Source organism: Corapipo altera, unplaced genomic scaffold, assembly GCF_003945725.1.
Source record: "Corapipo altera isolate COAL_440 unplaced genomic scaffold, ASM394572v1 50, whole genome shotgun sequence".
NCBI lineage: Eukaryota > Metazoa > Chordata > Aves > Passeriformes > Pipridae > Corapipo > Corapipo altera.
In genome coordinates this window covers 8,573,922-8,600,257 of record NW_020884889.1, presented here as the reverse complement: position 1 = coordinate 8,600,257, position 26,336 = coordinate 8,573,922, and the positions used below count along the sequence as shown (strand labels likewise).

General features: G+C 40.2%; 1 protein-coding gene across 2 annotated transcripts in view; it reads right to left on the bottom strand.

Moving 5' to 3' along the window:
• Nucleotides 1-26,336, bottom strand: part of BNC1 (basonuclin 1) — a 75,405-nt gene that overhangs the window by 35,178 nt on the left and 13,891 nt on the right. The window contains exon 2 of one of the 2 annotated variants that reach the window (XM_027644368.1): nucleotides 22,560-22,622. The exons of the other annotated variant lie outside the window; for it this stretch is intronic. Coding sequence (XP_027500169.1) covers nucleotides 22,560-22,622 — 63 coding nt within the window. The remainder of the gene's footprint in view (nucleotides 1-22,559; nucleotides 22,623-26,336) is intronic. 2 annotated transcript variants of the gene reach the window in all.

Below are 26,336 nucleotides of genomic sequence, written 5' to 3'. Positions count from 1 at the left end.
AGACTCAATCATAAGTGATATCCTCGCACTGAAAGCACTGTCACAGCTATTAAGATCTGCCAGGAAGCTCTTGTTCTAAGACTGAGGTAAGATCTCCTGGGACTGGCAGGCTTTCAACTAATAGTCTCAGCCTTTGAAATTCATTCCCTTTGGCAGCTTCCCAAAGCCAGATGCTAATGACCTTAGGCATGATGCAAGACCTTTTTATTGGTGTAGTTTTATTTTTTTTTTTAATTTCTGAAGTAGCAATGCAGCCAGACATTTCTTATCTTTTGAGCAAGTGTCCATTTGAGCATTGCAAGTAACCACGTAACTTTCACAGAAACAAAATCAATCCTACATGTAAAAAGGTCACTCAGTCAGTAGCATTCAACAACAAAGGTTTTGAAATAGTTCTTTACATTAAAAAAGTATGACTTTTTAATGAAGGTTTAAGCTCAAATACCTTTGGACTTATATACATTTATTAGACAATTTTCCAGGGAATTTGGCCTAATGGACTAAATGCTGACTTTAGACCATATTCCCAACCTTCTTCCAGGGTAGGTGATACCATCTCTCTCTCCCTGCTTGTGCAGCAGGATCTGCCCTATTGCAGAAGTGAGAAAGAACCCTGGGCTGCTCTGCTCAGGGCTGTTTCAGGGCCAGCCTTGTGCTGCTGTGCCATTAGTTACCTGCTTGTAAAATTTTGAAGACTATACATTTGAATGAATGAAACTTGTCCTAAAAGAAGTTTATTCAACAGTTTTCTGACTTCTCTGATAATTAGTAAGGATCAGCAGAGGATATTCCTAAAGTTTATTCTGTCCAGGCTTCCTCTATCTTCAGGGCAGAGGGAGAGGCTCCTTCTGTGGGTGTTTCAAAGCAGAAGCCTAATGCAGATATTCTGCCAGCTCTGCACAGTATTCTACAGAATGTTGATACATGGAGCCTAGGAAGATTAGCTTCAGTAAGCACCATCTTTCTCCCTCCCTTCTCTCTTGCCTCCAGACATGCTGAGGAAAACATTACTAAATCAGGGTAATTTCATAAAACTACAGATTTCTTAAATTCCCTTTAAAAGGTACTTAAAATTAGCTCCTAGTATGTTATCAGTGACAAAAGCAGGAACAGTGACTGTGCTCTTGCAGTAAGTACAGTAAGTTATAACAGGACACTAATATTGTGTGGTAAATAAATTTTAGTTTGAGCCTTTTAAATATCTCAACTGTTTTCTTGAATATGCATTTTATAACAAGTCCACAAATGCCAGGAACCTTCTCAAAAATGAGCTCTTGCTCCATATTTCAATCAACTACCATAAATATAACAAAAGCAGCTGTGACTCACTTTCACAAAAAAATAGGCACAATAAACAGGTTTTTTATCCTGTTGCAGGGAACTTCAACTTCTGAACAGACAGACCCCCAAGCTAATATAGAACAGACAATGAAGGACTTATCTATGTGTAAAATTGCTCTGCAATTCTAATCAGAAACAAAGTCATGACATTTTCATGTTCTCCAGTTTTAAACTTAAAGGAAATTGTTATTTTTGAGGTACCTTGTTTAGCTTTATCATCTCAGCATTAGGTCATCAGTGTACAAACCATAAGTGGCATAGCTACAAGGATGCTGCAGCACTAAAAGGTGAGCACAGAAGGAAGGAGTGCTGCACACCACTCCTACAATCAGGAAATCACTTTCAAGACCAAAGGGAGGAAGCAAAATATGTTTAAAAAGCTTCATCTCTAGAGGTTTGTAACTGTTGACAAAATCTGTATTTTTTTGAATGGGCAAATAATTCATCCAGCGACTTCTCTCTAAAATTCAGTGGGCTGCATCTGTTTATTTCCTCCTGGAACCTACACAGGTACCAACACCGAGCTCCAGTCAAAGGTTTGGAAAACATTAGCTGTTATCTGGAAATGAGGGAAGATCATGAGTTCTGCAACTGGAGCCGAAGGCTGGAGCCTCACGCTGCATTCCAGTGGCAGGCTCCTGATCTCTGTGCATTACAGAAATGTAACCTCAGCGGAGCACTGGGGTTATACTGGACTTCCTGCACTTGGCTATGAGAACTACCCGGCACAGTTTGCCACACTAATGGTATTTAAGCTCTTTGCAAAGGTTGGTCCCCAAAGACACGACCAGGGACTTGTCCTATCCTGCTTTTATACAGGCTGGAGGAGCTGATGGAGCAGAGGCAGGCAAGCTGTTAAATATTCTCTCCCTGACAGGCGCTGCTGCAGCACTCTGTAGGATTCTGATCAGCCACACTGCTTTTACAGATCAATTGTGGATACTTTCAGAGTATTTCTAATGATCTATTATTAATTGCCAAGAATTACATTCCAGTCTTAAATTCAGAAGGGAGAGAAACTGTGCAACTTTCAGCTGTCAAGGACAGTAATTCAGTACTTAAATCATAAGTGTCAAAAGCTGTAAGTGGACTGATTTATACTAATTTGAACAACCTTGTTCATCAAGATGAAATAATGAAAGAAAAGCGGGGAAAGGGCATTTGAGTAAACTGTATCACTAAACCAGCATACAAGTGATTAACTCAATGAAATAAAGATGTGCTGGTGTTCGTATTTTAGTGAGAAGGGAAGACTACAAGATCACCACAAAGTGTAAAGAAACTGCATTTAGAAGAGGTCAAACAAAGGGAAAAATTCAGATTTACAAGCCAGATCCTTAGTACACCTCAGAGCAGTATAAGATGACTGAGATTGGTCAAACCACGACATTTCCTGACTTGAGGTTTTGTCCTGTGTTTGTGCAAAAGAAAATGACAATGTTAAGTAGTAAATGTAAAGTAAAAACCTGACAGATCTGCAAAACAGTCTGCTGCTTGACTTTTTGGTTTGGGTATGTATTCCATGGCTGTATAAAGGGAGGGGAGGAAGAAAGAAACAAAGAAAAAAAAAGAAAAAAAGAGGACTGGAAACTCCACCTGGATGCTATCAGTCTTGGCCAAGTAAACAGTACTGACATTAGTGCTAGCCTGCTGAGTGGTACAGGTTAGGAAGGGTCACAAAGGCAAAATGGTGACCAAACGTGCCTTGAGGTAGAGATGCTCTGGAATCTGTCACAAAAGGAGAGAGCTGAAAGCTCATTTTATCTAGAAGTCATTTCATTTTAGAGTTCAAAACAATTAAAGACATTGAAAGAGTTGTACAAACATGGATTACAGCAAGACAGAAACAATCTCCTTTTTCATATAAACATGCCCTCGACTACATGCACATGGTGTGATGTGCATTGTTCCTGAGATAACAGTGCAGCACACCATAACATGACAAGGGAATGTATAAGGGGGATAGCAAAAAAAAAAAAAAATCACAGAAAGTTTCCCTGATAATACTGAACAAATACTCATAGCCATAATGCAAATAAACATTTTTATCTACAGCAAAAAAAAAAAAAAAAGGCAAGCAAATGTCAAAGAACTTAACTGTCATGTCCCAATAGCTAAATGAAGTTTTTTGCTGAAGTCCCTTGAGATAAACTTTCTTTTGAAGCTCAACTTGTTAAGCTGCACCCAAATTTGCAGATCAGAGAAATATCTACTAGTACACAATAATCAGTGGGCTGTAATAACTATTTCATGAGGATTTTTTCCACAAGGCTTTAAATTCACTTGAAAACCTTAGCAAGGGAAAGAGCCTACAATAATTACTCACTTGAATTTTCTAGCTTGTTTTCTTTCTCTTCTGTCTGCAAAAGCAACCCTGAAACCACACCTGGAAGCCCCAACTCCTAAAAAATAAATTTTTCCATATAATTTTTGTAAGAAAAGCTACACAGACAAAGGATTTTTTTCCAATATCACTTTCAATTCCCTCCCAATGTTTTAGCCCATACCAAGGAAACAAAATAAAGCATTAGTGATACTGGCATGTGGCATTATGCAACAAGACTCAGTGTTCACACATTTTGACAACTTCCCAAATCTACAGCCTGGATGGGAGGCTATGTCCAAATCAGAAATGAAACGGTTAACACATCTTAAACACTGATCCTTTTCCAAGCATGTTCAAAAATCACAGGGGAAAAAAAAACCCCAAACACCAAAACACCCCTCGAACAGTAAAGTGAAGTTCTGAACTAATTTCACCTCTCCTACAGCATGCCAGGAAGTGTATTACATGGCATTGGCGAGATACCAAACCTGTGACTCTGGGGGGATGACTGAAGGAATCCTCACAATTCTACATCTTGGAAATAAGTTCTGTGCTGGAAGGAAAAGCTCTGTAACACATGCCATCTGGTACCCTTTGCCTTCCTTTATGAAAAGGGAGAGTCGAGAGAGAAGCTGCTTCCTCATATATAGACCAAGACACAGTGGGCCAAAACCAGCTTGTGGTGAGAGCAGCAGGAGCAGCAGAAACAGCAGCTCAGCTGGTGCTTTCCTCTCCCAGTTGCATCTCTGCAGAATAGGGCATTTTCATAAGTCTCAGTATCAATCTGAGTTATCTCAGATTTTTATCAGGAAGCTTATCATAATAAGTGGGAGTGTCATTTGGCCCATTAATTGAACAAGAATAGCACCTAATTGCATTGTAAATGGAAAGGGTTACGCTGAAGCCACCATATTGCAATGAACTCAGCTCTCAGCTATTGTATGATTTTTCCTTTAAAATATAATTTGTGATACGTCTTAAGCAAAACCCAAAACTATGTCCAAAATTTAAAATCAACTATTTTATTTAACATTAAAATAAGTAAATAAAAGCTCAACTGAAATCAGTATTATATCATACTCCAAAAAATCCAAATGAGAAGCAATTACTGCTTCAGGATTACCTAAAGGATAGTTCAGTAATTCTTTGAGAAACACTTCCTTTAAGTAGCTGAGAAAAATTCAAATGCAAATAAGACTCATATCCAGACAGGTAAAGAAGTGTCTACTCTTCATTCCCAGTGCCCCAGTAAGCTGTCCTAAGTTTCCTTTATCCTGCTAGGAGTTAAAGCAGAAATGGCCAGGAGCCAGTGTGAGTTAGCCCCAAGGAAATTCCTGCAGAGTAGCAGGAGGCACACTGGGGACGTGGCTTGAGCATTTCTGCATTCCAGCTCTTTCCAGTGGCTGTAATGACCCAGCAGGGCCATCTGCAGCCACATTTCAGTTTGGGCAAAACCCAACCCAGGCTGCTCTAACCTGGGGTACAAACCAAAGCACCCCCTCTGGCTGAGGAAACAGACACTCAGTGATATAAAGCTCCTGTCCATGCATATGAACTCTGTACTGATACAGTGATTTATTTGGGCCATTCATTAAACTGCTGTAGGACTTGTCCCATATAAGTTAAAATTACTGTTCAAATCTCAAGAGACAAAAGAACATGATAGGAAATCACCAGCATAATAAAAATCAATAATTTATATAAGACCTTGCAATAGTATTGTAACACTTTGTTCCATAATAAGGCAGTAAAAGTTATTAAACAAGCAATGTTTATTTATATTATGTAATATAAGCACAGTTTGTATCATATCTGGGGTCTATTTTCCTCTGAGTGCAAATATTTAACTCCCATTAATGTTAACAAGAGGTTACCTAGCATGTACTTTGGCAAGAGAATAAAAACTGAATTTTAACATTAATCTTGAGCAAGCTTTCAACTTGAAAGAATCTTGAGAGTACCTCGTATTAACACTATCTTAATTGCTCTGAAATCTGGATTTTGCGTGAAGCATATACACAGATAAAAGTAACTTGTGTTAACTTTAAATTGCACGTTTTAGGATAATGGGAAATAACTGTGTGTCACCTTTCTGTAAACTGCATAGCTTGCTCTGTGAAGGCACTGTTAGCAGAGACAGTGATAAAATCTTTGAAGAATTCTCTCCATTTCTAAGAACATTTTTCCCTAGCCTTGCTTCACAGCAGAAGATTAACTCATACTAGTTTTCCCAATAAGAATGTGGAGGAAATTCCTATTGCATTTGAAAACAAAACAGCTTTTCTGGCATTCTCTATTTACAGCTTGGGGAATCTCCTTCCTTCACATTTTACTCTCACTGAGGACAGTGAGGCACCATAGATATGTAGTGCAAGGAGAATCTGGCCCTTTCCATTTTGTGAAAGTGCTTTGATCATGACTCTCTCAAGACATCATTTTAAACTCGAATGCAATTGACCGCTATTGCACCATATGTTCCTTATGTGTGAGCTCGGTCTTGTTCATTAATTTTTATGCCACTACTGTTGGAATTCAGCCAGTGTAATGTGGAGGCAATTAGCAATGTCAGAGTGTTCATGCCAGCATATAATGAGAGAGAGAGAAAGAGAGAAACAGGGAGCTTATACTTCCTGCTACAGGCAAGGGTCCTCTTCAGAGGCTTTTCTCTTTTTTTTTTTAAATGTTATTTGAAAACTGAAAAAATCTAATAACAGACAGGTGACAAGAAATAAGAGTCTTGTTATAGAAGTCAAATTTACTCATAAAAACTCTCCCATAAGCTTTTTAATATGTTCACCTATTTTCAGAGGATGAAACCGAAGACACCCTGTGGCCTGATGACCTCATCTTCTAATCTTACAAACACTGTGGTCTGCTACAGCTCTCTATCAAAATGCTTAGATTTAGCCTACAGAAAAAGATGCATGCATACACTAGAACAGAAGTGTACATCAAATAATATGTGTTCCAATGACATGGCATTTACTGACCAAATCTGTGGCTTCTTGTTTTCTTTAAAAAAACCCTACTACTGCAAATCTTGCCATCTGAGACTTATGCTGTTTGTGTTCTTCAAATTTTCAACAGAAAAGAAGTACCATATATGACTCAAGTTCCAAGGAATACTGGAGACCTCACTAAAGTCTCCACCTCTTCCCATTCTAAGTGTCACACACACAGATGTTCCTCTCCCTGTTCCTTCCAGTGAGGAAATGGGCAAGTTCCACAATATAACTTTTGCCCTGTCTCCGAATACAAATGCACCTAACACAAGTGCTCCAAAGATTCTGCAGTATTAGAAATCTTGTGCCCATAAATACAAAAGTAGGACTAGAGTCCCCCTCTCACAGAATCTTTCAACTGAACTCCATATTATTCTCTCATAAGAGGGAAAATAAAAAACACTATATATACAGAAGCCCCTTCATAGTTCAAGACTTGATAAATTTTGTTGTTCTGGTGTAAACACCTACATGCATGTTTACAAAGTAGATAACTCAGAACAACCTGACTAATCAGAAGAATGGCTCAAGCTGCAAAATCTAAATCCATATTCTCCAATGGTTCCTTCTACTTCACATTGTGATTCAGACCCGAGTTTGGCTTTCACAGTCCATTAAGGAGACAGACAACTTTGAAGTTCACTGGGGACACAATTTTCAGTTCTACAGTGTTAAATGGCTTAATTATCTATTTGCCTGTGAAGTCATTAGGCAACTCTGCACTAGTAATACGATTATTAAGAGATACCCCTCACTGCAATTATTTAAATAACAGTCACAGTAGCATGATGCTGCTTATGGTAAGGGTCTTGTGGCTCAGTGGCAGCCTTTGACTTTTGAAAGCTTGGCAAATATATAAAGGTAGTTTGACTAGTCCACCTTAATTCCTACTGGATATTTACCCTCATCACAAAATTCAGAGCATCTGGCCAGCTTCATAGTGTACAATCATTTTTAAAGAAACCCACTCAGAGGTTTGCAAAGGCATTGCTGCCCTGAATTAACACATGCAAAGAGGCTGCTCCAAAGCCCACTGAGATCCAAGTCATGGCTTATTGGGCTCAGAAGACATTTATGCAGTTTGGCAGCATGGCCTGCCCAGGATCCAGCTACTGTCATTTGTTCAAACTTCATGAGCAATAGAACTCAGTCATAGTATTTAATAAGTTTCTAAAGCAGCTCACAGAAATGTCAAAAACTTTCTAAATTGGAAGAGTTTTAGTGAAACTTAGTCAAAACTGAATGTTTCAGTAGCATGACATTAGACAGTTTCATTGAAAAGTTGGAATTAATCACTTGGCTTGAATTAAATAATTTTTTTCCAATTAATTTGGACTTTTATATTATATTTAATACTGAGAAATAATTAAGAAAGCTGGGAACTTCCAGAAAGGACAGTTTTCTGTAGTTTAGCAGCTTCCCCATACCTGTTTGTGTCTTCTTCAGTTGATGCAGTAAGAGACCTGCATGGTTCTTTAAAGCAAGAGCAAGCCCTGCCTTTGTATCAAACACAATCTGATCTAGTCATTACTGAACATTTACTTATTCTACTAGTAAGGGGACAAATCATGTGCTGTCATTAAGTCCAATGAAGTCAATTAAATTATCAGAGAAATACTGTTTAACTGATAGGAGTGAGCAAAGCAGTGGCATTTGCTCACTTTCATGTTATTTGCAGTAATAATACAGGGGACTTTCCCTTTAATTGCATGTTAAGAATAGAAAAGAAAGGGGAAAGCTTAGAGAGCAGTCATGAGGTGATTGGATTAAGAAACAAACCCCAGCACTACTAAGTAGTAGGGTAATTCTTCAGTCAAATGTTATTAGAACAATTAATACAGTCCCTGCACTGCAAACTAATCCAGAGATTTCAGTTTCCCCGTTAAGATTTTTTAAGAAGTTGGTATGTTTGCATGTTGCATGCAAGACCAACGTAGTAAAAAAATCTTTTATAGCTTTACAGAAATTGCACATTAATAGCTAGATTTTGCTCATAGATCATATAAGCAAATGGTGTCTCCAGATGTTTCCATCAGAGTTTCACTGTCCTCCAAGTTTTCTGATCACCCAAGGGGAGTGACAGCAGACTCCGCTCGCTGAGGCTGTGCAGTTTTCTGCCCCCTGGCCCTGCTCCTTCGGCACTCACTGCCAAGGTCCTCCTCCCCACAATGTTCCTAATGTGTTCAGACACCCAGGATGCAGGGAGAGGCTGTGCATTCAGCATGAGGCATGACAGAAATGCCAGCTACAGTCACAAACTTGCCCTGACCAATTCTGTTTCCGATACAAATTGTGCGTCAAATTGGCAGGAAGCAGCTTCATAGGGAATGGCAACAAGGGCAGTGGAATTTTATTTCTGAAGCAAATCCCTACTGTATTTCCTCCTGTCTTTGTCTAGAGCTCCAAGGCCAAAGTACTCACACAGTATGAAAGACAAACTCCAGTTTTTCTGTCTCAAAATCTAAGGAATGTGCTATGTACTGCAAAACTGCAAGTGAGCAGAAACAGTGCAGGAGTCTTCGCTTTCCTGAAGACCCAGGCACCGATAATGTCTGGCTGCTAAAAAGACACCTCCTAACATGTAATATGTAACCCTCCCAAATGACAAAACATGCATATAATGTGACCCTGTCACCTACTTGGGACAGCACAAGCCTCCCCAAGCTTATAACTCGGGGGTATTCGATACTTAACGGAAGATTCTCTTCTAGCTGAAGATTTGAAAGCGGGGGTTCCTTTCCTCCTGTCTGAGACCCTCAACTACCACACACACACCAGATACCCTGCATCTGTTCAGACAGGCTGGCTGATCTCTGATAACTTCCTCCCACTGCAAAATTTTGTGGATCAGGCTCCCAGCAGGACTGGACATTACCAGTAGTTCGCTGAGCAGTGCAGGTACATTCCCAGAGCTACGGCTTAGGAATCACTGCTATGGAGACTACTACACCTTCCAAATCTATACTCTGACCACATTTTCAAGCTTCCCCTCCTCAAAGCAAAGACCAGAGGGATGCTCAATTCAAAATATGAGCTGAAATTTGGAAGTAATCAATAAATTTCAAAGATGTCCAAGGCACAAACTGATCTAGTTAGGTCTTAACGTGATCCACAGAAGCTGCTGGCAGAAGAAAAGAAATCCTGCTCTGGAGGACATCCTTTTGCCCACAGATTTCAGAGGAAGGAGCTGTGGTATTTATCTTCTATCCTAGTTCTGAAATTCATCTGCCATGCACTTTTGAGCACATCACCTAAAATTTCCATACTTTCCTTTTCTCATATTCAAGATAAACGATGTTATCTATCAATTGGCCCACCCATAAGGTTGAATTTATTTTTTGTGAAGAAGTTGAGATCCTTCGGTGCAAGGTGCTGTACAGGTGAGAACTATTACCAATCTATTCTTGTAATAACTCCATGACATCCCAAGGAATCCAACAGTAAAGCTTTCCCACTAAACACAAAAACAGCTTTACAAGAAGTAAAAATTAAAATAATAAAATAAAATACTGAACATTCAGGAGAATTAAATAAGAGACCAGCTTGTAGTTTTCATGTGCAGTCATCTGAGTCAGCTCTCCAAGGAGTGCCAAGGGCTAAATTCATCCCTGAGCTATGCTGGCTTCTGCCAATGTAAACCAGGACACGCGGCCTCTGCCAGCAAAGCAGGGAGAGGCTGCAGCAGTGGAAAGCACCCACCACCTTCCTCTCTGTTGGGGGTCTAAATGCAGCAGCAGCACTAAGAGAGCAGCCTGGCCAGGGCAGGTTCCCAGCTGTGACACCCCGAGGTGCCCTGGTGCACGTGGGAGCATCTTCTATGCTGGGCTCTGTAACAGAGGTTAAGCAGATTTCACAGCAGCGTTTGGCAGAGCCTGCTGCAATGAGGAGTAATGGTGACCAAACCTCTTAGCAAGCCAAGGCAGAGTGAGCTTATAGTGGAAGTGTCCTGCACAAAGAGGAGGGGATGGGATTTTGTCCACCTTCAGATTTTTCTGTATCAGTGGACAAGTTTGCCGGTCTGTGTTGCATAACACAACTTAATGTACAGTCAGATTGAGCCTGTGATTTAACTGGGAAACAGCTGTGTGACTCAGATGTTTTAAGGGGAGGGCAGAATACTGTGTACAGAAAACTGTCCTCATTCCACCATGAACAAAGAGTGGCAAAAACACAGGCACCTCCACTGTGCCAGCTGTACTGCTGCAGTGTAGCAGTCCTCACTTGGCAAGATATAAAAAAGAAGATTAACAAGTATAATAGCATTTTACTGTACTCTTTAGAGTGAAAAATCATTTGTATGTTACCACTACTGATGGTCCAAAACCACAATGCTGAAACTAAATAGGGAATACAGATCTGAACCTTCATCCAAACCCCACCCTCTGGGTTCAGTACTTCGTTAGATCCAAGACTGGAAGGTACCTATTTTCTGTCTTCTGAGAGGCTGGTGTTTTGCAAGGCCACAAATTCATACACTTCACAGCTGAAAATCTTGGGAGAATCTCAATTTTGACTGCCACAAACCAGACTTGCCAACCTAACTGGTAACCCCCAAACTAAGCCTCAACCCAAAGCATGCACCACTGCCCAGTCTCTCCCAGGCTGGAGCTCTGACAGCAGATGAGGCCAGCAGCCACCCAGGTACACCACTGCATTACGAGGACGGCTCCAAGTATAATCCAGAGGAATACACAAAGATTTGGCTTTATGTAAAGGCTAAGTTGTGACTGAGTGTCTCATCTTGGTCCCCGTTGGAGCAGAGCCCAAAACCACCACACGCTTTGGCACTGTTTGTTGTACTTGGCAATGTTCGCTCAAGCGAGGTGGGTGCATTGGCAGCACTTGTGAGGAACCCCTCCTCTTTAATTGGTGGGAATGTACCTGTGAGGCTGAGCTGTGTTTGGTAAGGCTAAGTGTTCCCGCAAGGGAAAACGACTCGAGACAATGCAGTTGGTGTTTAGAGTAACAAGACAGAGGATGACTGAGGCACTCTTTCATGTTACCTGGAGGGCCCTGTTAAGCTCTCTTACTGCTTTCTGTTGTTTCACCACGAAACTGTGTCCCTTGCTTTAGTTAAAGGGAAAGCTGATGAAATAGTTAGACAGCCCAAAAGAGTTTTTTTCCCAGTAATTGAGAGAAACCTGGACTACATCTAGCTTCAGTCACTATTTTGTTCCATGTCAGAGGCTAAAAACCCAACAATAATACATTTTTTTGCAATGAATTATCTAAAGGAAAGAAATTAAAAGCTACAACTGATTGTCTCCTTAATTTATTAAAATAATTTCTCACAGACTGGAAGATCACATGAAAATTAAACTTTGTTCTACTTACAGGCTGCCTAGTGATTTCTTTTGGGTTTTTTATGTACCAAGAATGGGGGACAATCATACGTTTTCTAAATCTAAGCATACATTTCATGCATTGACTTGAGAACTATTAATTCTAAAAGCACTGAATATAAGGAATTTAAACTGTGTTGCAATTTTAACATTAGTAAGAGTGTTTTCTCTGAGCCTTTGCATCAGATGACAGAAGACTGTATATCACTTCCTGCACAAAATGAAACATGTTCAGAAGTAAGTGACCTCTACTGTCTGAGCTAATGGAGTCTCAGGTACCTCAAGACTGAAATTATTACAAACAGATAGCTGAAAAATCATATCTCATATTCTATTCAGTACAGGGCAGTGGCAGATAAAACCCATGCACACCTATTAACCTGATGAAAGTCCTGTCTCCTGTCATGAATCTCATGGCAGCAAACACACTGGGCAGACAGATACAAGAATGGTGGATTCAGTGCTTTTGGTCACAGTCCTCACTCACTCTCTCCCATCTTCCCTCCTACTCTCATCCCTCCACACCTTTTTTTTCCTTCTGCCATGGATGTTATCATCAAGGCCGAATGCCTTCTCCAAGGTATTCCCCCTGAAAAGCCGTCAGGAAATAAAAATGCTCAGAACCTTATGGGATCAAGTTCTTAATGGCTCTAAATGAGAGTAAAATAAACACATGCACATGTGCATGCATGCACACACACACCCAGCACCTATTTGTCAGACCTTTTTACCAGACAAGGAGAACACAAGCTGGAAAAAGACTGTTGCCTAGTGGCAAAGGCACTCAAGAGTTATGGGGGCGTAAGTTTTAGTTCAGTCCCTGCACTTAGCAAATTGAATTAATCAATTCATTGTTATGGTTAGAATTAAATATAAATGCCAAGAAATACAGCAAGAACATTACATTTTGCTCCATTACCTCACAATTACACATGCAGTGTCACTTCACAAACACTCATCTCTCAACTCGTGCAACTAAGTAGGAAAAAGAAGGATATCTACATTGTTAATAGCCTGTAGTGTTGTACATCCACATTTAGGAACATGAGTAAATATGAACAACTGTATATATAATTTCCTGATCTAAAATACCTCATCTTGGCAATCTTAAAGCATAGAAGAAAAGAAGGAAAACCCTGTTGAATAACAGAGATTCCAAGTGTGAGCACAAGACCAAAGAAATGGAGGCAGGGTTGGGAACACTGCAAACAGGAATTCTGGAACAACTCTTACTGTATTTGTTTTCAGGAACAAACCTTGCAGCCCTACTTCTGTTATTGACAGGTAAGGGACAATTCTGCCACAACGGAGTACATCTTTATGCCTTAATACAGTTATCTTCAAAGAGAATTAGTGCTGAATGTAAGAAGCCTGGTGTTTGTGTGTCTTTACATTCTTAGACAAGCTGCTAAATGGTGACTAGCAAGACATACAGATTCATTAAAAGAAATCCCCTGCACCTTAACTGGTCGGGGAAAAAAGGCAATGACTACTACATGCATAGATTGCCATAAGTGCAAGTTACTGCAACATTTCTAAAGATCAGTTTTACCTGCCTGGCTGCAGAGTGGACAAGACAGGCAAGTGGGACATGGGTCTGACTGAGGAGTACTGTCCTTTAGGGCTTTGCCTCAGCACGCCTGCACCTGCATCCCCTCCTCGGCTCAGTCTGCTCTACAGCCTTTCCAGAGACCTATCTGCAACTGTCAGACTTTATAACTGCTGAATGACACTTCCTATCAGCAGCTACTTAATGAAAGAGGCTTCCCAAGAGAAGGATCAAATGTCAGCCAACTTTGTCCTTCTCCTTTTCTTCCAGAAAACCAGGCAGGTCCAAATGATGGCCTATTCAGCTGCCCCATCACAGGATTCTACCACAGTGCTTTAAACGTGGCCCAGTTTCATCACTGGGCTGTTCCTCTTCAGCTGGAATGGATTTGCTGGGAGAAAGCACCAGCCTTTCCTCCCACCCACAGCACTGCTGAAGGCACTGCCTGTGTCTTGGCTCTTGTGGAAAAGTCACAGCTAAGTAGCTCTGCCAGCCCACATCCGAAGGATGGCTGCATCTAGCCCTGCTCTTCAGAGCTCCATCCCTACAGCCTTCACCAGCAGATTTCATGAATCAGGAATATGTTTGGGAAAGATCCCAAGTGTGTAATGACTTCTTAAAAAAACATGCAGATTGTGCTTCACTCTCCAAACAGTGAAGTACAACTTTATTCTGCTCTCATTTCAAGTATTCAATATTTTGAGCTACATTTAACTGAAGAACTTCATTTGCATTGAGGAACAAACTATGTTAGATGATGCCATTCTGCTTATATATGTGTTTGTATATAAGCAATAATGTCATTCGCTTTTTATCTCCAATAGACTTTAAATGAAAAAAAAAATCACAAAATTAACAAATGCACACTGGTGCAATCCACCAAAACATACACTGAATTCAGGTACCTATAACAGCAGTGAAGAGATAAAAAGGCATTTAAACAACACTAAACAGATAGAATTAAACATTTGGTTCTTAGTAAGGTATGACTGTCTTTGCCAAAGCACTGAAGAAGTTTCTTGTTAGCAAGTTGGCAAGATTTGAAGTATTATTTCCTGATTATGTTGATAGCTGGTATTCATTGCAATCACTTGAGGATATCTTAGTATCCTGTGCAATTTTAACTCCTCCATAAAAATATCTGGAAGGAAGCCTTGCAGGCTATCTAACATTGACTCAGCTACTTGGTGACCAGCTGCTTTGCTGTGGTAGCAGCAAACTGCAAAGTCCTGTACTTAGAGAACACTAAACACCAAACCTTTGTTAAGTACAGAAACAACACACTCAGCAACTATTTATTTGCTGCCTTGTCTCTCTGGGAAAAGCCCTGCAACTTTCTCATAGCCTGCCTAGCAAAAGCCCTGAATGGATTTCCTTCTACATGACACATGGGAACCTACTGCTTTCTCAGAAAGAGCCATAATTTGTAGCCTTTGCCCAGGTTTGTACATCCAGCCATCGGGCTGGGGCTTGGCCATGGTCAGTATGCAAAGTGCTCCCACACATAACTAACCTCAGAGGGAAAACTCACAGAGAATCCACTCGGTGCAGACTGCAGAGGCAAAGCACAGCTGTCTGCAGCTATCCAAATGTCTCAGGCTTGGTCATCTTGATCTTTTTAATGACCCTGCATATCAGCAGAATACAGGCATCTGTTCAAAAGAACCTCGCAGCTCCTGACAGAGCAGAGCACACATCAAAGACGAGTGGGTCAGATTCTGCCCTCACTCGATGCATTAATTCAGAATAACTGAAATGAAATCAACAGAACTACTCGTCATTAACACCACAGTAACCAGGAACTAAGTTTGCACAGTTGTCTTTCCACTGTGACTTACACAAGTGTGCTAGTTTTTGTACTTCAAAATATCCATACGCTTTACAGCCTAAGGATTTTTCATTTGCCGTCGGCAAAATCAAGGGTAGATTCTAAAAAGGGCAGGAGACTGACTATATTTCTGTCAGAACTTTTGTCGCTGGCATTACTGAAATGGCAGCAAATGCAACAGATCTGTCACACATCTCAGGGTGCAAAGAGTTAATCTCCTTTCTTGCAGATCATCTGTATCAGTCCAGATGCTTGGTTGGGAGGAAATATAACCCAAGTGCCTGGACTAGTGCAGCAGACTAAAGAATAAAAATATTTTTATGTACCGTGCTTATAAAATATTCTATTTGCCAGTTATGTTTAGAACCTTCCTTTAAGGATTTTCTTTTCATGTTGAGAAAAAAAAAAATCCATACACTCCTTGTTAAAAAACACCTCTGCCTAAATGTCTAACCTCCATTGTGAAAACTGATCCTTTGCTGTTGGTCTGCATCTTTATTGTGCCTTCAAACTTACATGCTAAAATAAAATCAAGACAATAGAAATCACAGTAAAGTGCCACTTAAAGTCAATGTAAAGTTTATAATCCTTTGCAGTGCATTCTTCTATGATGCTGATGACAAGTTAATTTGGGTGATAAAATGGAAACAAAAAGCAAGGAAGTAATCCTGTTTTACAGAATATTATTCAAACAATAATAACTTCCTTCGCATAACACTTATTTCATTCCATCATTACTACTATTATTACTACTATCTTAAGCTATGGCAGATTGTGAAGGGTCAGAGATAATTTTTATCAATCAGCCTCCCTTTGTCTTTGGCAGGTTTAATCATGTCACTTGGAATGTAGCATGAGGGGCCTGATGAAATTGGAAAAGCATGTGAAGATAAAAATCACTCTCAGATGAATTCAGACACTTCCTGCCACTCTGCAGATGCCACAGTGCTGCAAGCCACCCTCCCAGGAGAGATGATTCACCTGGAAGGAGGGCCAGGCTCTGCCAGATGTGTAGGAGGCTGCCTGAGACCCACATGCTAACACTGTCTCAATTGTATGAAGCATATGCTTTCAGTCAAGGGTGAAAAATGCAGGCACCAGCACATGCCAAAAGTCTTTCAAGCATGGCCCACCAGTCAGCCTGAAGCTTAATGCACTGATCCATCGAGTCAGCAGATGTGTGTCACCACAGTACAAGTTGAAGCTGGTTAAAGCTATAAAAGAGTGAAGTGACCTAATCCAGACATTCAAATCTCACAAAGAAAACCATATTGTTGTCACTTTGGGGGCCTTAAGTGTGGGACTTCAAGCACAAACACTGAAAGGCTTCTTAGAGTAAAAAGGTATGTTGCTGCAAAAGCATAAATCCCAACCCTAAGCTACACTTGTACTGATTTCAAGTTGATCTGATAAAAGCATAGCACAGCTTTCCTTTTTAGTACTGCACATACAAAAAAGAACATCTGCAGAATTTTATTGCTAGAGCCATAAATGCTCCTTATCCGCTTGGTTTGAGGCAGAAGTCCAAAAATACCTTGATAGAAAGTTTATTTGCAGAGTACCACTACGTACTTGGTAGAGCCAGTGAGTTGTACAACATATTCTTTCACTCCTAGCAAATTGCTGTCGGTGTCAGCTCAGAGTCCAGCAGTAGGAGCTGGCTCCATAATGCCTGGGAACTCCTCCCTCCTTTCCATTTAATAATCATTTAATGGATACAGTATTTCCCGACACACTCAAAGTCAAAGCAACACTTTACAAGGAAAATATTCACCTTGTTCACATGCAGAACAATTTGTTTAAAGAAACCAGATCTCCTCAGCACTCAAAGATCAACCCAACACTGGACCTGTGCAAACCCACTTCACTGTCAACAGCAGTTGTTTCAAATAGCTTGTTCAGAGGTAGGTGATAAGACGTAGTTCTCACTGGGCAAACACAATTAGGCAGACAAAGATTTTTCTTGAAGTCTTTTCTGTCTATCACCTGCAATCCAGTCCACAGCGCTTTCTTAAGTATTCCTGCCTGTAATAGCCAGGTCTCTGGAAGAACACTGATGTTTCACAATGACCTCATTGTGCTTTGACATAGCTTTCCCGAGCTGTGGCCTGTGGCAAACACACACCTGCTCCATTTATGCCCAAGAGGCCAAAAGAAAAAAAAAAAAAGGCGACTTCAAACAATATTCAAGTTCAAACAACAAGCAGGGTTCTTCTGCCTAACGAAAAGTCCATCCTGCAATCCACTTCAGAAAAAATGATAGCTGGTCATTTAAAAGTTAACTCTTTTAGGAACCATCACAGATCAGACTTAAGAAAACCCATGCCAGCTTATGAGGGGAAAACATCCACTCTCCATCTGAAGTTCTGTCATGTCCCCCCTCCATTTCTCCATTTCTAAGCCCTGACTATTACCATTGCTCGAGAATGGGGCTTTCCATAGCCTTAGATCAGCACTAAGCCAGTAACTGCACTAGGAATCAGATGTAAACACCATGAAAAGAAGGTCACAAGACCAAAATTTATGTAAGTACAGGATGAAAGGCAACAGAGATACCTGACACAGATGGCAGTGCCAGGAACAGAAGTACAAAGCAAAAACGTGTGAACGTAAGTACACACACACACAAATACACACGTACACTTGTGCCTCCTGTGTTGCTCCCATCCAGATAGTGAAGAATGTTTTAAATTATGTTGATAGAAAATATTTTTAATTAATTGGGTTGGGGTTTGGGTTTCTTTTTTTTCAGCTCGCTCCTGATTTTTCCATTGCTCTTGCTCACCTGTGAGTTACACTGGGCCAAAAAAGATTTCTGGCAACTGCCCTTATACCAAATACCTTTTGCATGTCAGCTATACAATACTTTGCATTCACAGTCTCCATTAGCAAATTTGCCCTTTCACCTCAATAGCACCCATCTGACATTTCCACAGCTTCAGAGGCTTTTCCTCCTTCACCAAAGCATATTTGGGAATGGTTTCAGGGCAAATTCTTTGATTCTGGTGCTGGAGCATTAATGAAGAAAAAAAATAAAATAGGAGAGAACAGTTAAATGTTTCAAGAGAAAATGAGCAAGACAAACTTAACTATGATTTTTCACAACTCCTTCCCTCAAGTGAAAGAATTGCTGAATGCTACTTTCCCTATCCAAAAAGCTTTTGCTCCTTGGAGGAATAAGTGATGTGCTGTGGCTCCTATGTAAGACTAACTAGAGGCTAATAGAGGAATGGAAGTGAAGGGTCCCCAAGACATCCCCTGTGGTGCATGAAGGTTTTGTCTTTGCCAGACTGGATTCTGCAGGAGTCAAAATAACAGTATCAATACTTGTCCAACATCCCAGAAGTGTAAACAGCAAAGGAAGGAAAAGATATCAGTGAAATGCCAGAATACAAAGAAATAGCAGGTATCAAGTTGAGTTTTCTTATAGTCCAGGATAAAACATGGCTTTGCACTACCTAAATACCATTGAAAGCTCACATGATAGCATTTGTTTTCATTGTTTATATAAAACCATATATGCTGCCTCATATAAACGACATAAAACCATATAAAAAAATATAAACCCGTACATATTCATACAAAACCATAGGCTGCCTCAGTATTAGCAAGGGTAACATTAAATTAAGTCTTCATTCATAAGATATTCATCATTTTTCTGCACTACATGCTGTAGAAGTATTCACTGCTCATTTCTTTTTTTGGTACTAATATGAGGAGAATAAACTATGAGCTATTCAGGCTTTGCCCCAAGTCACAGAATCACAGAACATGTCGAGATGGAGGGGACCCACAAGGATCATCAGGTCCAAGTGTGTGGACATGAGTGAACACAACAGTTGTACTGCTGGGACCCTGCTACCAGCTCATGTCCCTGAAGGAAATAAGAAATTCTGCAGAACAACAGAAGTGTATTGATTGAGGTAAGTTCATGCTTTTTTTGCAAAAATAACTGTTATTAAAGAGTTAAGCCACTGTATGTGTGGGCGAACTGCTTTCTGTAATTGCTATCTATCTACAGATCTTGAGAGAGATGTTGATCTTCTGAAATGAAGGGTGCAGACGCAAGTCTTTTTAAACCAATAAAAATACCAACATTTAAGTGGGGTTTTGGCCATAGATCCTTTGTATGCAAATCACTCAGATCAGATTGAAAATTAAAGACTTCTCTTTGGACAAAAACATTGTCATTTGAAGTTGGGAAAACACATGGCTGCCAACAGAAATCTAAACACTATTTGACAAAGTATTCCACTTTCCCATCAGTCTCATTATATTATTTTTATACAGAACGCACATATAGTAATATGAAAAAATAACATGGCTGTCATTTCCTACTTCTTTGGAGTAAGCCATTCTGTAGCACTATGTGTGTTATATCCATCACTGAAATCCTCTGGCTTTGCACTGTGAAAAATCTCTCTCCATCTCTCAGAAAAAAACCCAAAAAATTTCTAAAACTTGGCCATCTCACATCCCAATGAAAACATGCTGATGTGTGTACACAAGTTCAGAATTATTTCAGATGGCTGCGAATTATCCTAAATAAATATTTTTAAGGGCCTGTCCTAGTTGTGGATGTCAAACACTATTTCTACACTGCAGTAGAATAACTATTTAGAAAGAGGTTAAAGACTGAAAACTAGACTTGGCTGCTGCCAGTGTTGGAACCTCTCTTAGTGCTCTGTTTTCCAGAGCTTTCCCTGTGTGGAGCACCTTATTCAATACAACTTCAGTGTAATAGCTACACACCTTACAGCTTACATTCAGTGCGACCACACATTTTCCTTTGGGCTTGACCCTGCAAAACTTTTTCTTTAATGAGTAAGCTCCTCTCACAAAAGGTGTAGCATGGAGGTATGCACTTCAGTAGCAATAATACTTCTGAGGATGGAATTAGAGCTTGAGTGCCAAGCAAACAGCTGGTGGGCTTACTCCTGTAAAGTATCTCCTGGCCCATGGACTCCCCATGAATGTGGGTTCATGTCAAACCTGCACAGCAGTGCATGGGCAGAGTGCTGACTCACACCCTATGATTTCACAGAGCTCTGCAGACCTCTCTGCAGGTACCAGTTGAAGCCTGGAAGCAGTAAAGTCACATTTGCATTGAGTCTTCCTCCCAGGGTTTAAGCCAGGACAAAACTATGCAAGGGTAGCTATGCCACTTCCCCAAAGCAAATCAGCCCCAAACTGGTTCAGGCAGTGCCAAATATCAAGGAGCAGTATATTGGTATTCAAATTTAGATTTTATCTGTGTGTAACTGTGCAGAATTTTGTAACTTTGCTGTAAGTGGTCCTTCTACACGCCAGAACATAAAGTAGATTTGGCATCTTTGGATTATAGGTTGGTGCCTGCAGCTTGCAATTCCAGGGTTTGCTTTGAAGCTTCAGCTTTTTTCCCTTGCAGTGGTTTGACAATGGTCATGATTCAGCATATTCAACATGCTCAGGTTGAGATGGCTTTTCTTTATCATTTGGAACTGAAGAAAAATAAACAATGGGGACTTTTTCTAGCCCTTTCTGTCACATTAGTAGACTGGTTAGATTTTACAGCCTTCAGAGTGTGTCCACTATTCAGAGGACACAAACTAATTCCTGCTCCTTCCTTGCACCCCAAGAGGAGTGTTACAATCAGATATAAATATGTCTCATTTTTCATCCCACCAGAACTATGAAAGTAGACAGAAGATGGAGCAACACTTGTGCTTCCCAGGAATGTCAGACAGTATTCAAACAACACTCAGCAGGACCATCCTGAGGTGTATTTGCTCCATATTGTTCCCAGTACCAGACAGATCCCAAAATTAACTGTGATCCACTATTTCATTGAATCTCAACAGGAGGTCAGTGGGAGTTGTCAGGAACAGCCTACCTACATTTGTGAAAGGAAATATTTCCTTTGCTTAATATTTCTTATCTATCCTACCTGTAGACATAACATTTGTTACAGGTTGAATCAATTAATTAGAATATTTCTCTTAAAACCCATATTAACTCACTGACTGGAATCTACTAGTTTCCCAAATACTTTACGTGTTACTCTTTAGATTTAGTGGCTGTTACTCTTCAGACTTTTTATTCCTCCACAATGATCTAGCTGTGCTTTGTAGTTTCCTGACAATAATTTACTCCAAAAAGGGCACGCTCTCCCCAAGTGTAATTAATGACAACTTGATTTGTGTGCAACTAGTCTAGTACAGACTATTGGATTTTTTCACTTCAAACAGTCACAACTGCAAAGATGAACATATTGCAAGTTTCAGAAGGGACCATTTATGCTATTGCATAAATTCCTATGAATGAAGCTGTGAATTTAGGGGGTTGTTTTAGGGGAACCTTCTACACTTTTGAATGCTAGGGCTGCAGTTAGGCCTAATATATATTCTAGTGTTTCTAATATATTAGTGTTTCTAATAAATTATTTGCATTCTTATACACATACTGCTCCTACAAAATGTCAAAATTGCATTGCAGGCAACATAAAACTGTCCCTCTTCCTTAGAAATTCTCTTGTAACTAGAAGGAATATGTGGGAGGAGACAATTCAGGGAGCAATTAATGGTTTTGGGGCTTTTACTGTGGTCTTAGGGATCAGTGTTTCAGTTTTACTTGCATTTCACTTAAGCCTTTGCAATGTCCTTCATGATCCAACTGCAAACCGAGTCCTCACAGCTATGCTGGTCCCACAGCCAGGCAAACTATCCCAGCTTTGATAGAAAAGTCATTTTTTTCCTCACATACTAGGATGAGGTACAAGGTTTGAAGTCAAAGTATTATTAGAGAGATGCCAAAATTGACTTCACTCCCTGCTGAATGCCGACCCTCCAGGTACATTCAGCAAGTGCTATAACTAAATGCAACTGGCCATAGTTGGCACGCCCTGCCACTACATTTGTTCAAACAGATATTCCACCAAGACTGATGCCAGAACACACGCATGTTCCAACAGGGAAGGCTGGGAAACATCAGGTTGTGACAGCTGGCTTTAAAATAAAAACTGTCCAATGAAATATATGAAAACATAAACAAGAGGACTCTTGTTAGCCCAGGGAATTCAGTAATTTTCTCAAGGCTAGTTTTAACTTTGCTGTGTTTATCAAATTTATAACTTTAAAGCGTACATAGTTCCACCTACTTATAAAGTGAACAACTGAGTACAATTGAGGAGTACCTTCTGTGCAGAGAAATAGAAGATAGCATCTCTCAGCTTCTCCATTACTTTAATCACTATAACCTGCAGAAAGCAAGTAAAGAGGTCATCAAAATGCTGTGCCAGTGCATTGCGTTCATGTCATAAATCCAGAATCAGGAACTTCAAGGTCAAAGTGCTGTATTTCTGCTTTTCTCACAGGTATCTCCTTGCACAAACCAAAGAAAGTACAAGACATGCAGTCATTCACAGTTCCAGAACTACAAGACAGTAAGAAATTTAATGAAGAGTTGCAATTTCTAGAAATAATTCACCTGCAGATAACCCAGATAGAGTGCAACGGCTCATGTGATGCAGAAGGATCCACAAGTCCAGTTGCTTTCACTCTGGAAATCTTTTCTATTCACTTATAAGAAAAAGAATAAGAAAAAGTCAGCTTGCTTGAAAGCTCCTGCCAGTGCAATCAACTGCAGTTGGGAATCCCATCACACTCCTACAGACCTCTTCAGGAACAAAAAAGGGCTCAGTCAGGTCTCCAGTTTTCCAAGGATCTCATTTCAGCCTGTGACATGAATCAGGTCTTTCCAGGGAATACCTACACACCATTCTTCATTTTGCAGTACCTTCCCTGCTATTTAGTAATTAAAACTAATGCTCTAATTTCTATTAGATGACAAAATTATTTTAAATTCTTCTCTTGAACCTAATCTTTCCTGTGCACCTTGTGAACGACGGAGTGCTACAAAAATCCCCAAACGGGCTCTTCCCCTGGGGTATAAAAGACCAAAGGAAAAAACCCACTAAACATGCTTACATCTTAGAATAAAGAATTATGGCAAAAGGACACTCTTAGGCTTAAGCAGTACAGTAGATTCAAGGGATAAAATTATATAAATTACAGTCGTTCTGTGATTATTTCTGTCTAAAGGTGGAGCTCCTCTATAAAGGAGCGTGATCATTAAAGGAAGAACTGAGAGACAACTCTGCATAATTATTTTTTCCTGTCTTATAAGTCCCTTTAGTCCTCATTTTTCCAGTCATGAAATGTCTATTTAATAATTTTTTTTCATGAGACATGCAAGAGTGCTTTATCTTGCCTTACAGCATCATTCTAAATGAACCACCCAGCACTATTTGATTGTTCACCTTTAACAATAAACATATGCATCTCAGACTTCTTCAGCCCACAGAAAAACTCGTCACACAGTATCCTGCTAAACTTGATCCAGAGAAGTAGATAAAAGTCATTACCTCCTGTTTGTCCCATTCCAGTTATCCCTATTTCCCTGCTGTCATCTCCTCCACTTACATTCTGAAAATATAAATATCTAATTTAGGAAGGTTATTATATAATTTTTTTTGGTACATATAAGGGAATCTTGAGAGAAAACTTCACCAGGAATCTAAAAAGAAAACCTATTGCTTGTGAGTTTTGATAAGGGTAAGTCACACGAACTGTCAGCTTGAAGCATATGAATGGTTTATATCTTTGGAAGGAAAAAACCCACTATGTCCTAGCTAACAATTTATTGAATTAATTGATCCAAAACAATGAGCTTTCTATTAAATGTTAAAATTTCTTCTAATGTGTATCTTATTAGATTGCAAGCTCTGGTCTGTATACACAGACAAGTATTATACCTGTGTCCTGTTGATACAATGACAGTCTACTGGAAAAGTTATAGGCTATGGTTAGAAGCGAAAGAATGCCTTCCCAGAGAAAAATTCAGCTGCAACTGTGCATGTATGAGGGGTATGAACAGGGCAAACGGTTGGGTTTGGTTTATCCACTTAATAGGCTGGAGGGCAAATGTTTTCTGTTTGGTCTGAGCCCACAACAGCTACTGTTTTCCCTGGCGAAGTGAACAGCTCTGGATCTGCTGCAGCAGGGACTCAGGCAGGCTGGGGCTGAGCTGCTCTTCTCTTTTGGGTCCTAAAGTTCCATGGAAAGGCACACAGCAGAGGATGGATGCAGTATTCCCCCAGGAATACTGCAGGCCACGGGAAGCCCTGTGTGAGGCTCTCAGGTGGTGGGAGAGCTGTCTACAGATCCCCCTTTACATCTGCAAAAGACAGAGTCCATGTCCAAAAAGCCTTCTCTGCAATAAACTGTGGGATGCAGCAATTCCCAGTTCCTGATTTACATCAATACAGCTTTGATGACAATAGAGATACCCCAGCTTCAAAACGAAGTGCTTTGACAGAAGACCTTTACTAGAAGTAGTAAGATAGATTTTACAGTTTTTGTTGCTACTGTACAGTGCATTCACTAAACAGCACATTTAGAAAACCTAGTTCAAGAATAGTTTTAACTTTGAAATAGTACCAATTACACTGCAAAAATGCAATTACTAGAGGTCTGTTGCTACAAACTGCAAACTTCCTTTTAGACAGTATTTGCTAATGTATATTTTACAATAATCAATATTTATATAAATATTTTAAATTAAATCAGACATCATACAGTCCTTACATTTTATGCTTTGAACTGCAAAACCATGGCATGGTTTTGTCATTGTTACAGCAGAGCCAGTCTGGTATTTTAGATCAAACATGGTATGTAGTCCAGATGTGTTAGCTGTCACTCTGTGAGTAAACACTTCTGATGGACAGTGTGTTAACAACAGATTATTACTCATGATGTTGCATGATGGTTACAAAAAGTTAGCCTGAGTGTCAGAGATAACACCAGTGAGAACTGCTGGTGGAAGTGATGCAGACTGGTATGTTTACAGTGATTTCTGTCATGTGCCTCCCCCATTTACTCTTCAAGGGAGAATCAAATATGATTTGAACACCTCCCGATATGGACTATGGTGGGAGCACAGAGTCATTTGATCTGAGGGGCAGGACTCTAAATATTAAATTCATAATTGTGCAGTTAAACCATTAAATACGTGCAGGTTTGCCTGAAGTGCTAAGCACATTAATTTACATTGTCATTTATGTGCCCTTTTAAGAGGATACTTGTGAGGTGTCTTAGATTAACAGATGTTAAATGACAAAATGTTTATCAGTCCATACAACAAAGGCAGTACAAGAAATAGTATCTGCAATTTAAGTCTCCCTTTGCACAAGCAGACCTCACTCCGGGCCAGAAGAGACTCTTTCAAGACAGGGTCACCATTTATCTTCTATAAACATTCAACCATCAGTCTTCCCTTCTGTCACAGGGAGAAGGGGAATCCAACTGCTAACAAGGTACTGTGCCTTTGTATCCTTGGCACACCTCTAGAAAAACAGGATGGAGGGATAAGGCATGGCATGCAGATCTGCAAATTCCAGCAATCGTGCAGTGGGCACCTTCTGTTGTGCATGTACAGCCCAAACAAAAGCAGCTCTGTTAGACCTGTGCTTGCTTCATGTGAGGTCAAGCCTGGTTGTGCCTGCACTTTGCTCCTCCAAATGGAAGCAGTGGCAGCAGAAGCTTTGCTGGCAGTGGCAAAGGTTTACAACAAGTGACAGAAGTGCCAAGGCAAAGGTCAGTAGTCCTGGTTAGGTGTGAAAGGCCCGTTTTCTCTAGTCTGGTTAGGCCTGAGTTAACTGAGAACTATTAGCAGAGATCCCTAGGCTGCCCTCATGGTCATGACTTCTGGCTGCTGAGCTGAATACAAGCAATTTCAAAATACTTTCCCCCCACACACACACACTTGTTAAGATATGACTGTTTTGATACTCTGCTCCACTTGTCACTCCTGACAACTGACAATAACAAGCAGTATCTCATGTGCAATTATGTGGCTGCCAAAGACTTGGAGTCCCAAGGCTAGATGTGTTACACCACAGAGAATTACAGGT